General features: G+C 41.3%; 1 protein-coding gene across 1 annotated transcript in view; it reads right to left on the bottom strand.

Annotated features, from left to right (window-relative positions):
- The window catches only part of LOC138867111 (uncharacterized), a 15,921-nt gene that overhangs the window by 1,289 nt on the left and 2,132 nt on the right, over positions 1–12,500 (bottom strand). Inside the window, exons 5-10 of the mRNA XM_070141564.1 lie at positions 4,812–11,896; positions 4,638–4,644; positions 3,847–4,014; positions 3,405–3,587; positions 3,216–3,277; positions 1–2,000 (exon numbers count right to left, since the gene is read on the bottom strand). The exon at positions 1–2,000 is cut by the window's left edge and continues 1,289 nt beyond it. Of these exons, the coding sequence (XP_069997665.1) occupies positions 1–2,000; positions 3,216–3,277; positions 3,405–3,587; positions 3,847–4,014; positions 4,638–4,644; positions 4,812–11,896 (9,505 nt within the window). The remainder of the gene's footprint in view (positions 2,001–3,215; positions 3,278–3,404; positions 3,588–3,846; positions 4,015–4,637; positions 4,645–4,811; positions 11,897–12,500) is intronic.

Raw genomic sequence — 12,500 nt, 5'->3', positions numbered from 1 at the left:
GTTACAGGTCTAGACTGTGGCTTTGAATTGTCGCTGAGGAATGATTCAAACTGGCTTCTTTGAGGTTCGGGTGGTGGTACCAGCTGAATGGAAGGAAGTTTAGCTGACGGATTCAGAGTGTCAACTGGCTTAGGTGTCGGTAATTCAGAACCATCTTCTGGTTCCACCAGAATAATAACTGAACCTTCTGAAACCCTTCGACCTGATCTTGGTCCTCCATCCTTTTCTTTAGATTCAACAAGAATGATAGGCGACAATTGATTTCTGTGTCTTGCATCTCCTCTCCCAACATCTGTATTCCTGTTTCGATTATCAACTATTATGATTGGTGATGAATCCTTTCCATCTTCGACTGACTTTGATCCATTGATTCCATCGCTATACTCTGGATCCACAAGTATGATGACTGATCTACCCTGTTCTGATCCAGGTGAATTTCCGGTTCTTAGGTTGGGATCGTTTGGGTCAACCAAGACGACAGCTGAATTTTGCTGACTCCTAATGTCTGCCTTTGGTGTGGCTGGAAAGAACTGGGGAGTTTGAGTTGTAGTCTGCCTCGCTCTTCCTTGCTTTCGTCTTGCTTCAAGACCAAAATATCGTGATCGTGACAGACTACGACCCTGATTGCCTTGACCAAGTGGTGGGCTGTCTACTATGACAATTGGTCTTTGAGGTGATCTCTCAGAGTTTGCATTAGTTCCCGTTTGGGTGTTTTCAGGATCCACAATGATAAGTGGAGATTCATTTTGCTTTTGAAGTCTAGCAAAAGAATTACTAAGACCTTCACTCACTCCAGGGATGTCCCTTCCATCTTCTGGTTCAACCAAGATGATGACTGGCCTTCCATTCTCTCCTGGTCCAGAAAGGCTTCGGTCTGAGGAATCCCTGCCACTGCTGTTAGCTGTAGTATTACTGCCTACTGTAAGTCCAGGGTCGATACCAGCCTCATATTCGTAATCATTATCATCATATTCACCTGGGATATAGTCACTATCATCTGCATACTCAGCATAATCATCCTCATAATCTGGAGATGGTACTGGTTGGTGCGAATTTGGGAAACCACCAGCATTTGGTATATTACCGCTTGGGACACTGGTAGCTGGGCTATCTGTTGTTGGATCTGCACCTGGATTTCTAGCTCCAGGCTGTGGCCTTGAAGCAAATGTAACTGGAGGTGAATCTGTCATGAGTTCTGGTATTGTTGGTCGTGTTGGCAGGGTCGGAGGAACTAAAGGTCTCCGTCTTCTCGTGGGATGAGGATAAGGGCATCTATCATGAGATCCTTTTACCTTTCGTCGTCTGCCTGAAGGTGATCGTCGTCTGCCTTGAGAACGATCTGTAAAAGTTCCTCTGTCTAAGGTGTTTATTGTGGTTACTGGGGGTATATAAGAATCACGTACATCAGAAGTTGGTGAGATCTGAGAGCCCTGGTTCGATAAAGCGAAAGTGTCAGGTGATGTCAGTGCACCTCGCTGTGGAGCACTTTCAAAATCTTCAGATTCTTCAGATGGGAGACTGGCATCAATGCCTGTTATCTCTATTTCTTGAAGCCTCTCTGCACGTCGGCTTTGGCCTGGAGAACGCTCAGTAACGCTTTCCACATCTTTAAGGGGATCTCTGCTGCTAGATTTGGGGTATGAGTAATGGCTTTTCTTCTTCCTGTTGTTGGCTAATTGCACAAGCTTTTGAACAGCAGCTTTTAATTTCACTGGGTCTACGGGAGGGATGAAGGCCAGACCATGGAGAAGCATGTCTTCAATCTCCGTATCCTCACCTATCTTTGAGGTGACGGTTTCCTCAGTTGGCGTGACTGTTTGCCTCGTGACTCTCCTCCTTCCCTTCGTTCTCTTTCGCCTCGGGAGAGACAGCTGGCGGGCCTTCAGCTGCTCTTGCAGGTGTCTGTACAACGACAGGGAGTACTGTCGTACTTCTTCAAGACTCTCCTCTTTGTCAGGTTTCGGTGTTGTTACAGCTGCACGGTTTTTATCCTGGTCAGCCTGTTGAATACATAAGAGAAAATGAATTTCTCTTTCACTTTCTCCTCCCCCCTCTTTCTCCTTATATACATACATACATACATACATACATACATACATACACACACACACACACACACACACACACACACACACACACACACACACACACATATATATATATATATATATATATATATATATATATATACAGACATATATATGTATATATATACATATACATATATATATATATATATATATATATATATATATATATATATATATATATATATATATATATATATATATTTATATATGTTTATATAGATACATACATACCATTATATATATATCTATATATCTATATCTATCTATCTATCTATCTATCTATATATATATATATATATATATATATATATATATATATATATATATATATATATATATATAATGTATATGTATATATATATATATATTATATATATAGATATATATATATATATATATATATTATATATATATACATATATATACATACACACACACACACACTCACACACACACACACACACACACACACACACACACACACACACACACACATATATATATATATATATATACATATATGTATATATATATATATATATATATATATATATATATATATATTCATGGTATGTATGTATCTACATAAACACACACACACACATGTATATGTATATATATAATATGTATATGTATATATATACTGTATATATATACTTATATATATTATATATATATATATATATATATACATATATATATATATATATATATATATATATATATATATATATATGCGCATGGTATGTATGTATCTACATAAACACATACACACACACACACACGCATATTCATATATATGTATGCAATATATATATATATATATATAGATATATATATATATATATATATATATATATATATATATATATATATATATATATGTATATATATATATATATATATATATAATATATATATATATATATATATATATATATATATATATATATATATATATATATATATTTATATATATATATATATATATATATATATATATATATATATATATATATATATATATATATATATATATATATATATATATGTACTACACACAGACATATATATACGGATAAATTTATCAGCAAAGGGGTCTACAACAGTGCCTTATGACATTACCAGCTGCTTCAACCAGGCTACATCTGGTGGAGTCACCGCCGGCCGTGTCCGTTGCTCCTCGTCTGAGAGATGGTAAAGGAGGATAATTAATAATGACTCGTGAAAAGTACATGATTAAAATGTATGTGTGACTTTCGTGTTCTATAAAGCTATTTCATGCTAACTGAAAATATGATGGATGACTTGCACATGACATATAACTATCATATTTCATGGCAACAAGACAATCAGATACAGTAACAACATTTTGAAAAGTCAGGTCGCTAGTGCTGTCGTTGGTAAGGATTTTGTCGTTCGTGTGGGTGTGTCGGTCATGTGGTTGTTGCTTAAGTAAGCGTTCTTGTTGGATTGCGTCGTCTCTGGTCTGCGGGGCTGTAAGAGAATGTCAGAGTCGTCGTGTTGTCATCAGTCGTATGTCAGAAGGGGTCTTCATGTATAATGTCGAGATAAAGAAGTGTCACGTCCAGGGAGACGAGGGAAGTGTCGTGTTAAAGGAGGTAAGGAAAACGATGTCGAAGGAGGGAGGTAAAAGACAGGCAGAGCTGAATGGTCATAAAAATGAGTGAGTGAGATGTTCGGAACTAAAGTTTATGATCAGGAGAGTCAAAAGAGTTAAATTTGTACAGTCAACGTGGAATGCTTCCACTGGCCATTGCTATTCCACGTCGCAAGTTTATACACGTTGTTATAACTGGTGAGTCACAAGTCAGGAAAGTCAGTCTCGCAATCACTTGACCAAGGGCGACCATAGCCACAAAGCCCAGCCTTCGAGTCGCATGGACAAAGACCCTTGAGAAAACTGAATTAGTTTATGTATGATATAATTTTGACAGACCAATCGTGCTGCACTGGCGAAACAACCATAATTTTGTCATCAATCTCTGAACGTCAACGGGGTCGAAAGAGGTCGGGTCAAGGGGTCACGGGTGAGCCAGGTCGTGTGTACCTAGGCTGACCTGTTTTGACTGAGGCTGAGGGACGTGGCCGACCCAGGGGAGGTCGTTTGGGTGGGCGCTGCAGGGTCAGGGGGCCGGAGGGAGGGGAGGGGTGGTATTTCGTGTTGGTGTTTTTAACGGGGATCAAAAGATGTGTGTATCGTGTAAGGATTTGTCTCCATTGTTTTCAGTACAATTTTGTGCTCAGTGAATGATTCAAAAGATAAAACAAAAACATAGAAGAATACATTTAGCAGAATTATTTTATATTCTTATCCATAATGTAAATGAGAAACTGCGTGTGTGTGTGACAATATGTACATATATGTGTGTACATACATGACATAGCATACGCACTCCTTTATGTCTGAGTGCTTGTGATTGAGTATGAGTGTCTGTTAGTGTATTCTTGACTAGATAAGCCATACAAAATCTTGGCTAAAAGCTATGCAAGCAATATTTTGGCAAGTTTTTTTTTAATGCATACCTGGTTTCTTAGACATATTAATGTTAAAATTAATGTATTTTATACTTGTCTACTGTATTCATCGACACAATACTAGAAATAAACGGTGACTAGATATTATTACGTATTTGCATTACTAGTTCATATGTCAAAACAAGATATTTTTATTGCTCAGAGATACTTAGCTGATCAAACCCGCCTTTCAGCCCCAATAATCTTGTCACCGAAACCCACGTCGACTAGACTCTGAAGATAGTGATCAGGGAGGTCCTCTATTCTATCTATACTTTGGGGGCGCTCTCTTGGTGAGGAGGCCGAGACCAACGTCTGTTTGGGCTTAAAGGGGAATCTCTCGATCAAGGATCTCTCGCCACCAGATCCAGATCGAAGTGTCTTACCACCACTTCTGATTCCTTTTAATCGCTGTCTCCTGTGTGCCGGTCGGTTTAGGAAAGACCTTTCCGAAGGATCATGTGTATCTGAAATAGTACCTGGTTCTGCTGTTCTTCCTTGTATCCTTCGTCTGCCTGCAAGCACATGCCTAGGTAAAGCGGCGTGCTGTAGGTTCGCGCCACGTCTCCTGGGGGTGACATTCGAGGTTTGCAGCACTCTTGGCTCTACCGTTGTTGATCGCCTCCTCTTAGAGGTACGTTGTTCTTGATCTAAACTTTGTACATTTTTTCTTAGTGAGACTGTGGAACTGTGTCGACCTCCAATATCAATTTTTGGGAGAAGTGTAGTTTGCCTTTTGGCCTCGCCTTTGACAGCTGTATGGTGATATTGTAAAGGGGAATCATCTGCCTCTATACCTTTAGTCTGGGCTATTTCAACCTCTCTCTCTTGCTTCACATTGTTCTGGAAAGGTACCATTTCAGTATGCAAGACAGACCCTTCTTTTGTATAAACGGAATCTGGTGAAGGACCGTGTACACCAATCACTGGAGGATAGCCCTCCAAGGGTACTCGTAGATTCTGTATCTGTCCTGGAAGAGCTTGTGGAATATAAGGTGGTACCTGTGATACAGAATGTCGAGGACCTCCTCCACGCTCTTGTGAGGCAGAAAATGGAGAGAAAGTGACAACATTTTGTACGCTGAAGTAGTACGGTGGATATGGATATAGAGAAGGGTAAGACAATAGGAGATGCTGCAACTCCGGGGAAATTGAATGGGATTCGTAGGGTAATGGAGCATTTGGTGCAGGTTTGGACGTGGGCACTGGATACGGAGCTGGCGGTGGAGAGTGCGATACGGCAGGAATGGCACTGTGTATTTTTGTGGGGTCCTGGAGGCCATAATCTGATTTTGGTGTAACAGCAACCCCAGGAGGTAGCGTCACCTCGTAGCTCCCCGGACTGGGAGTGTTATGGTGATGCGTAATACTTAATTCCTCATCATGAAGAAGATGGTCAGGTCCTTGCTGATAATCAGCCACATTTCCTGGTGGAAGATGTGGAAGAGGATGATCTTCAGTGATTGGATGAAGATCTAGCTGACTTACAGGCCTTGGGGTAGTAAAATGAACGAAGGAAGTGGAGGTCTTTGGTGTTGATGGAGGAGACGGCTCTGTTAGATGGTGCAGCTGAGGTTCTGGGTGTTCATGAAGATAAGATTCATGGGGAAAAATTTGTGTTACATGCTCTGGCACAGATGGGGGATGAGTGGTGTGATAATGAACAATGGGTGAGTTTGTTGTGTGGGGGAAATGAGGTAAGGGGTGGTGCACCTCTCCAATGCTAGGTAGATTTGCTTTTTCATTATAGTGATGAACCAAGTGATCCTCATGATGTGGTTGTTCATTAGGAACCGAATATCCTGCATGCTCTTTTTGGCGTGACTTATGGAAGTCCTGTATGAGAACAAATGGATTATCATCATTCCCAAGGTATGAAGGATGGGAAGCTGGCAAATGGTGCTCAGATTCGTAATATGGAGTTACTGGTTCATATTGCACCTTTGGTGTTACCGGAGGATGAGTGGAATGTGTTACTGGTTCATAGTGTGACTTCGGTGTAACTGATGGGTATGTTTCTGGTGTATAATGTGGTTTTGGTGTTACTGGGAAATGTGTTTCTGGGTCATAGTGTGATACTGGTGCTACTGGGGAATATGTTACTGGTTCATAGTGTGACACTGGTGCTACTGGGGAATATGTTACTGGTTCATAGTGTGACACGGGTGTTATTGGAGGGTGATCGAAATATTTTACTGGTTCAAAGTGATCCTTTGGTGTTATTGGGGAATGTGTTGCTGGTTCATAGTGAGACTTTGGTGTTACTGGTTCATGATATGACACTGGTGTTACTGGGGGGTGATGGGAATATGTTACTGGTTCAAAGTGAGACTTTGGTGTTACTGGGGAACGTGTTGCTGGTTCATAGTGAGACTTTGGCGTTACTGGTTCATAATGTGACACTGGTGTTACTGGGGGGTGATGGGAATATGTTACTGGTTCAAAGTGAGACTTTGGTGTTACTGGGGAATGTGTTGCTGGCTTATAGTAAGATGTTGGTGTCACTTGTCGTGTAGGAGTTTGAGTTACAGATTTATAATAAGATTTAGCAGTTACTCTATAATGGGCAGTGTGAGACAGTGGTGTGTGATGTGTCTTGGGTGTTACTGGATGATTAGGAGCAGCTGTGACTGGTTCATAAGTTACCGACTTAAAATCAGACTCTGGTGCTACCGGAGGGTGAACTGAATGGATATCTGCTTTATAATGTGATTTGGAAACTACCGAATGATGAGGTTCTGATGTTAAATGATCATGCTGACTTAGAATTGTCAAATGGTGTTCTGGTATTGTTTCATGTGGCTCTTTTGTGGTGTATGTGTGAAGTGGATGATATGATGTAATATGGTGTGGATCCTCGTGGTACTTGGTGGTTGGGGCGGAATAGTTCTTGTGTGGAGAGTCATGTTTGACCGTGAGGTGGTGAGATATATGGGTTTGCTGGAGAGGATGGGGATGAGCTGGCCCTTTGTAAGGATGAGGAGATGGGTGAGAAACTGGATGAGATTTTAGTACGGGGTTATTGTCATTCCCCTTATAATGAGGGCTGGAGGATGGAAGGTACCCATGAATTTTATGAATGGGTGGTGTATCATGTTTTGGCTCCACTGGATGATGGGTAGGTGGATGATTGTTGTGTTCCTCATGGTGAGTGTTAACGTGGATGACAGTGTAGTCATCTTCTTCACTGTCTTGCAGTTGATACTTGGATCTGCCACCGTGGGGGACAGGTTCAGTGGTGAGGTGAATTATAGGAACCTTCGGCTGCACAGTAGGATGCAGAGTGTCTGCTGGAAGGTGAGGGTTGCGAAATCGGTCAAAACGCGAGGCCAAGAAGCGATTGCGCCGCCGTCGCCTCATCGGGAACCTGAACTTCCTCCTCCGCTGATGACGAGGCTCTCTCAGAGTATCCACTGGAAAGCGGTGATGATGTGGAAAGTCCTGGTTATGTTGGTGCAAAGGTACTGTTAGCGGTGGTGGCTGAGCTTCATAAGAGGGTGCTGGTGAGGGCAGTAGAGCATGGTTGTATCCTAATGATGGCGATTCAGATTTCTGGTAGACGAGAGGCCGCGAGGATGCTACAACACGATGTGGGGATACTGCTGATGTAACAGATACCTGATCATCATACTTTGCAGTAGTCACTGAACTGTATGTGGTAACCAGTGGTGAGCTTGTTGGTGGTGAAAAATTATCTGAATTTCCTATAGATAATGCAGAGGCTTCTGAAAAGGTTATCTTGTGAGCCTCTGGCCCATCATTGACATAGTCTGATGATTTTTCCCTAATATTTTCTAGATAATGATTGAGAGGAAGGTTTATGTTGAAGGTAAGCTGAACATTTGAAATATCGCTAGCATGGTCCTGAGTGACATAGTCAGTGAAAGATGAATTGTAACTAGTGACAGCATATGGAATAATCGAAGCATGGGAACCTTGTGCTTCCTGTACATTATCGTAGTAATAAGAACTAGACTTAGAACTGCTTGAAGCTACTAAGGATTCGTTCCTGTTGCTCAAAATTGTACTGATGTCTAAGGTTTGATTCTCTGTGTGTGAAATGGAAACATTTTCCCCTTGAAATAGACCATGTGTATATGGGTAACTATAACTGTTTACATTGCTTGAACTTGTGTATGGGTGAGTGTAATGGGATGTCTGTTTGGTGTATGTAGGGGCTGTCACAGTAAGGTTGGGTCCCGTCGCATATACTCCCGTCGGGTCTCTGGTTGTTGGTCGTGGATAACCAGGTAAGAGACCATTGAAGGACTTATTCCCACCTGTGGGTATAGGAAGACGAGAATGAAGTGACTTTTCTCCTGTCGGGGCCAAGGTGGTGGAAGAGGAGACTGGGTGATGGAGTTCGTGATTAGGGAAGCCATGGGGAGAAACCTCTATTGATGGGGTTATAGTGATGCTAGAGGATGTTGGTGAACGAGAGGAGGTCCCTGATGGCTTTGAGGGAGTGGTAGACAGTATTCCGTCATTGGGAATGTTTGAAGAGGATGTGGGAGGTATACTTGATGTTGGAAGGTGTGTTAGGGAGGTAGAAGACGTGAGGGATGCAGCATATTTCTCATGATGACTCAGTGCAGGCTTTTCTGAATCACCATAAGTCTCATAAGATTCAGAACTGAACGCTGTTTCTGTAATATCCCCGGTGATGGAAGATGCCTTTGGTAAGGCAGAAGTAATAGAAACTAGAGGAGAAACACTCAGGGGAGTGGTAGGGGTAGAAGAGGGAGGGCGTGGACGGCGTTTGCGGAGTATGGGACGAAGATTCTTTGACCGAAGTGAGGAAAGATTTCTTTGAGAGGGATGAGGCCGCGAGGGTCGTCGCTTCCTCATAACGACACGGCGACGAGTCGGCGGAGGAGAGGGAGACGAAGGCAGATAGGTTGTATGAATGAGGGAAGGAGTTTGAGAAGGAGAAGGTGATGGAGAAGAACGAGGTATTGCTGTCTGAGGTGTAAGAGATGAAAGAGTAGAGGGAGGAGTTTTGTTTGATAATGTAGGACGCCGACGAGTTGGCCGACGTTGACGATTAAATGGCCGACGTCGACGCTTCGGTAATTTAGTCGCTTTTACATCTATGTTCTTCTGCAGAGGAATTCTTGTGCTTCTAAGAATTCCTGAAGAAATTTTTGGCTTTTCTAAACTTTCAGCATGTGCTTTAATTGAAATACTTCCTTCTGGAATTACTGGCAGTATTGCTTGTGAAACATCATCCGGTGATGTTGTACTGAACGATGATTTGCTGTGACTTTTCTGGTCCTCGTTTTCTTGTTTACCGTTATCAGTTAGTTCACTTGTAGTGATCAGAGATTTTGTGTCATCATAAATATCAGAAAATGACAATGGAGAATGCGGTTCCTCGTCCTTTTCCCTCGGGTTTGTTCGTTCACCAAACACAGACTCCTGAGAACCGTATTCGGGTAAAGCAGTTGTGAGTGTTATTTGACTTTTCTGCTGTGATTTGGAATTTATGTATGGTCTAGGCTTTGGCTTTTTGAATGGGTACAGATCTAGTAATGATTTCCCTTCAGGTAAAGAAGATGAAACGATTGTGGAACTGACGTCTTTTATAAACTGGCTTGTTGGAATGTTGTCAGAGGAACTGAGGGGTGTAGGTAGCGAGGTTACTTCTATATCTTGTGTGATGTTTTGTCGCTGATCCTTCTGTTGCTGTAGAGGATGTTCAGGCTTTGGAGTATCGGATTCCTTCAAGGCAGACGCAGTGTGTACATGCTGTGAATTACTCTCACGATCCCTTGAATAAGGGGGTCTTTGCACAATAGAATCAGACTTTTGACTGGTGTTCGGGAATGGTGACGCCAGTTTATTTATAGCAGGAACTGGAGTACTTGGATGCCTTACTCTAGGATTAGTTGGATATGAGTCCTTTTCTGTGAAAGACCCGAGTGGTTTAGGAGCATCAGGACCAGCTGTAGTCATGTACGCAGGAGTGACACCCAAGTACTTCCTAGTGTAAGGATTTTCACTGTACAAGTGCGAGTTATTTCTTCTGAAGCCAGATAAGTGTGTGAATGAATCGAGATAGTATCGGCGAAGAATTTCTTGTGGGTAATACGCAGTTTTGTCATTGTATTGGGTTTTAGGACTGAGGTACTCAAGTTGTTCTCGTGTGTGAGGTAGCAGAGCTGCATTTAAGCCAGTGTGTGCAGTGTTGTCGACATTCGGCCCAAAGAACGCCCTGGATGTGACAGGTGGGTTTACGTGGAAGAACGACGAGCCAGGGTAGTAGTTGTGATAATATTGTGGAAGATATGAAGCATAGTAGTCACTTGGGTTGATCGGCCTGTGGACATCATATTGTTGTTGTTGATATTTACTTGGGGAAAGAGAATCTGTAGGAGCTGACAAGGGAGCGCCATCAGATTCAGCATAATCATCTACATCTTCATTGGAATAGAACGTGATGGCTGGTTTCTTGAAGGGTGCCATAGTCTTTGGATAAGAGGGCGTGGGGGAGCCTCGGTTGTCTGTGGCAGCAGCTCTGTTTGAAGGTGTTGTACTATATCTTGGTGATGCAGTTGTGTAGGCTTTCTGAGTAATCGCCGGTCTTGGTGTAGAGTGATAGGCTGGTTCAGGTTTTCTGTAAGCTTTTGTTACAGAAACATACTTAGGGTGTGAAGTAGTGTATGTTTTCGGATCTGAAGCATATGCTGGTGCAGAATGCACGTATGTCTTTGGAGTTGTAGTATACTGTGGCTGTGGTGTTGAATACGTATTGATTGCTATGCTCTTGGGAGTCGATGAGTATGCTGGTGCTGATGTGTATGAATAAGGAACAACCGTATTTTGAGGACGTATAGTTGACCTTTTATGCGAAGCAACATGATCAACAATGTCTTGAGGCTGAGGAGCAGATAAGTATTTTGACGTTGTGACTTCAATGTTATCGTTGTAATTATAAGCATAGGGAGTATCGTCATCATAATCATATGCGTGTTCTGCGTGAGAATACTTAGAGGAGGAATTATAGTTAAGAGAATGTGAACTCTTAAGTTTACCCTTATCATGTTCTCTATGCAAATAACGGTCATAGAAAACGTCCTCGTATTCGGGGTAACTATAATATTGTGAATGATCCTTGTATCTATTTCCAGACGATATTCTTTCATCCCTGTAATATTCGGCCGCGAAATCGAGGGAAGGATTGAAGGAGGGGGGATAAGAAACCAAAGGAGAAGAGGATTTAGAAGGATTGATTTTCATGCTCCAGTCTTGCTCAGAGTTGATGAAATCTGTGTGGAGGGTGAGAATGAAAACAGTTAACTTAAAATAACACGTAGAATTGGAAAGACTGGAAATATGTGTAAAAAGTAATTACTAGCACATTTCAAATGTATCTGATGACCCATAATACATAATACTAACATGGAAATTGCCTGTAAATAATGTGATTAAGTTTGACATTAATATGTATATGTGGAGAACCTGTAATATTAAATCCTATTTCGTTGTAAATACGTTTTAGTATCAGGAGAAAGTTTACTTTTTATAATAAAGAGGGAAACACAAAACATATTTTCGCCTCAGCGAATCATGGAAAATCATGGAAATTGAATTTGATATCTCCAGACCTGGAATTTCTCTCTCTCTCTCTCTCTCTCTCTCTCTCTCTCTCTCTCTCTCTCTCTCTCTCTCTCTCTCTCTCTCTCTCTCTCTCTCTCTCTCTCTCTAAAAAAAAGTGTGACAGATTTAATTCTTTTTTAAATTTTATATTCAGAGAAAGTCACCAGAAATAAAGGAAGAATGAGGTAACTAAATGAAAAGATAAAATATTACATAGCCTAAATTGATACATTCTGATCCATTATAAGCAACTAGTCATTGAAGTGTCAATAA

This window comes from Penaeus vannamei, chromosome 28 (genome assembly GCF_042767895.1).
Source record: "Penaeus vannamei isolate JL-2024 chromosome 28, ASM4276789v1, whole genome shotgun sequence".
Taxonomy (NCBI): Eukaryota; Metazoa; Arthropoda; class Malacostraca; order Decapoda; family Penaeidae; genus Penaeus; species Penaeus vannamei.
This window is presented reverse-complemented; position numbering and strand designations above follow the sequence as displayed.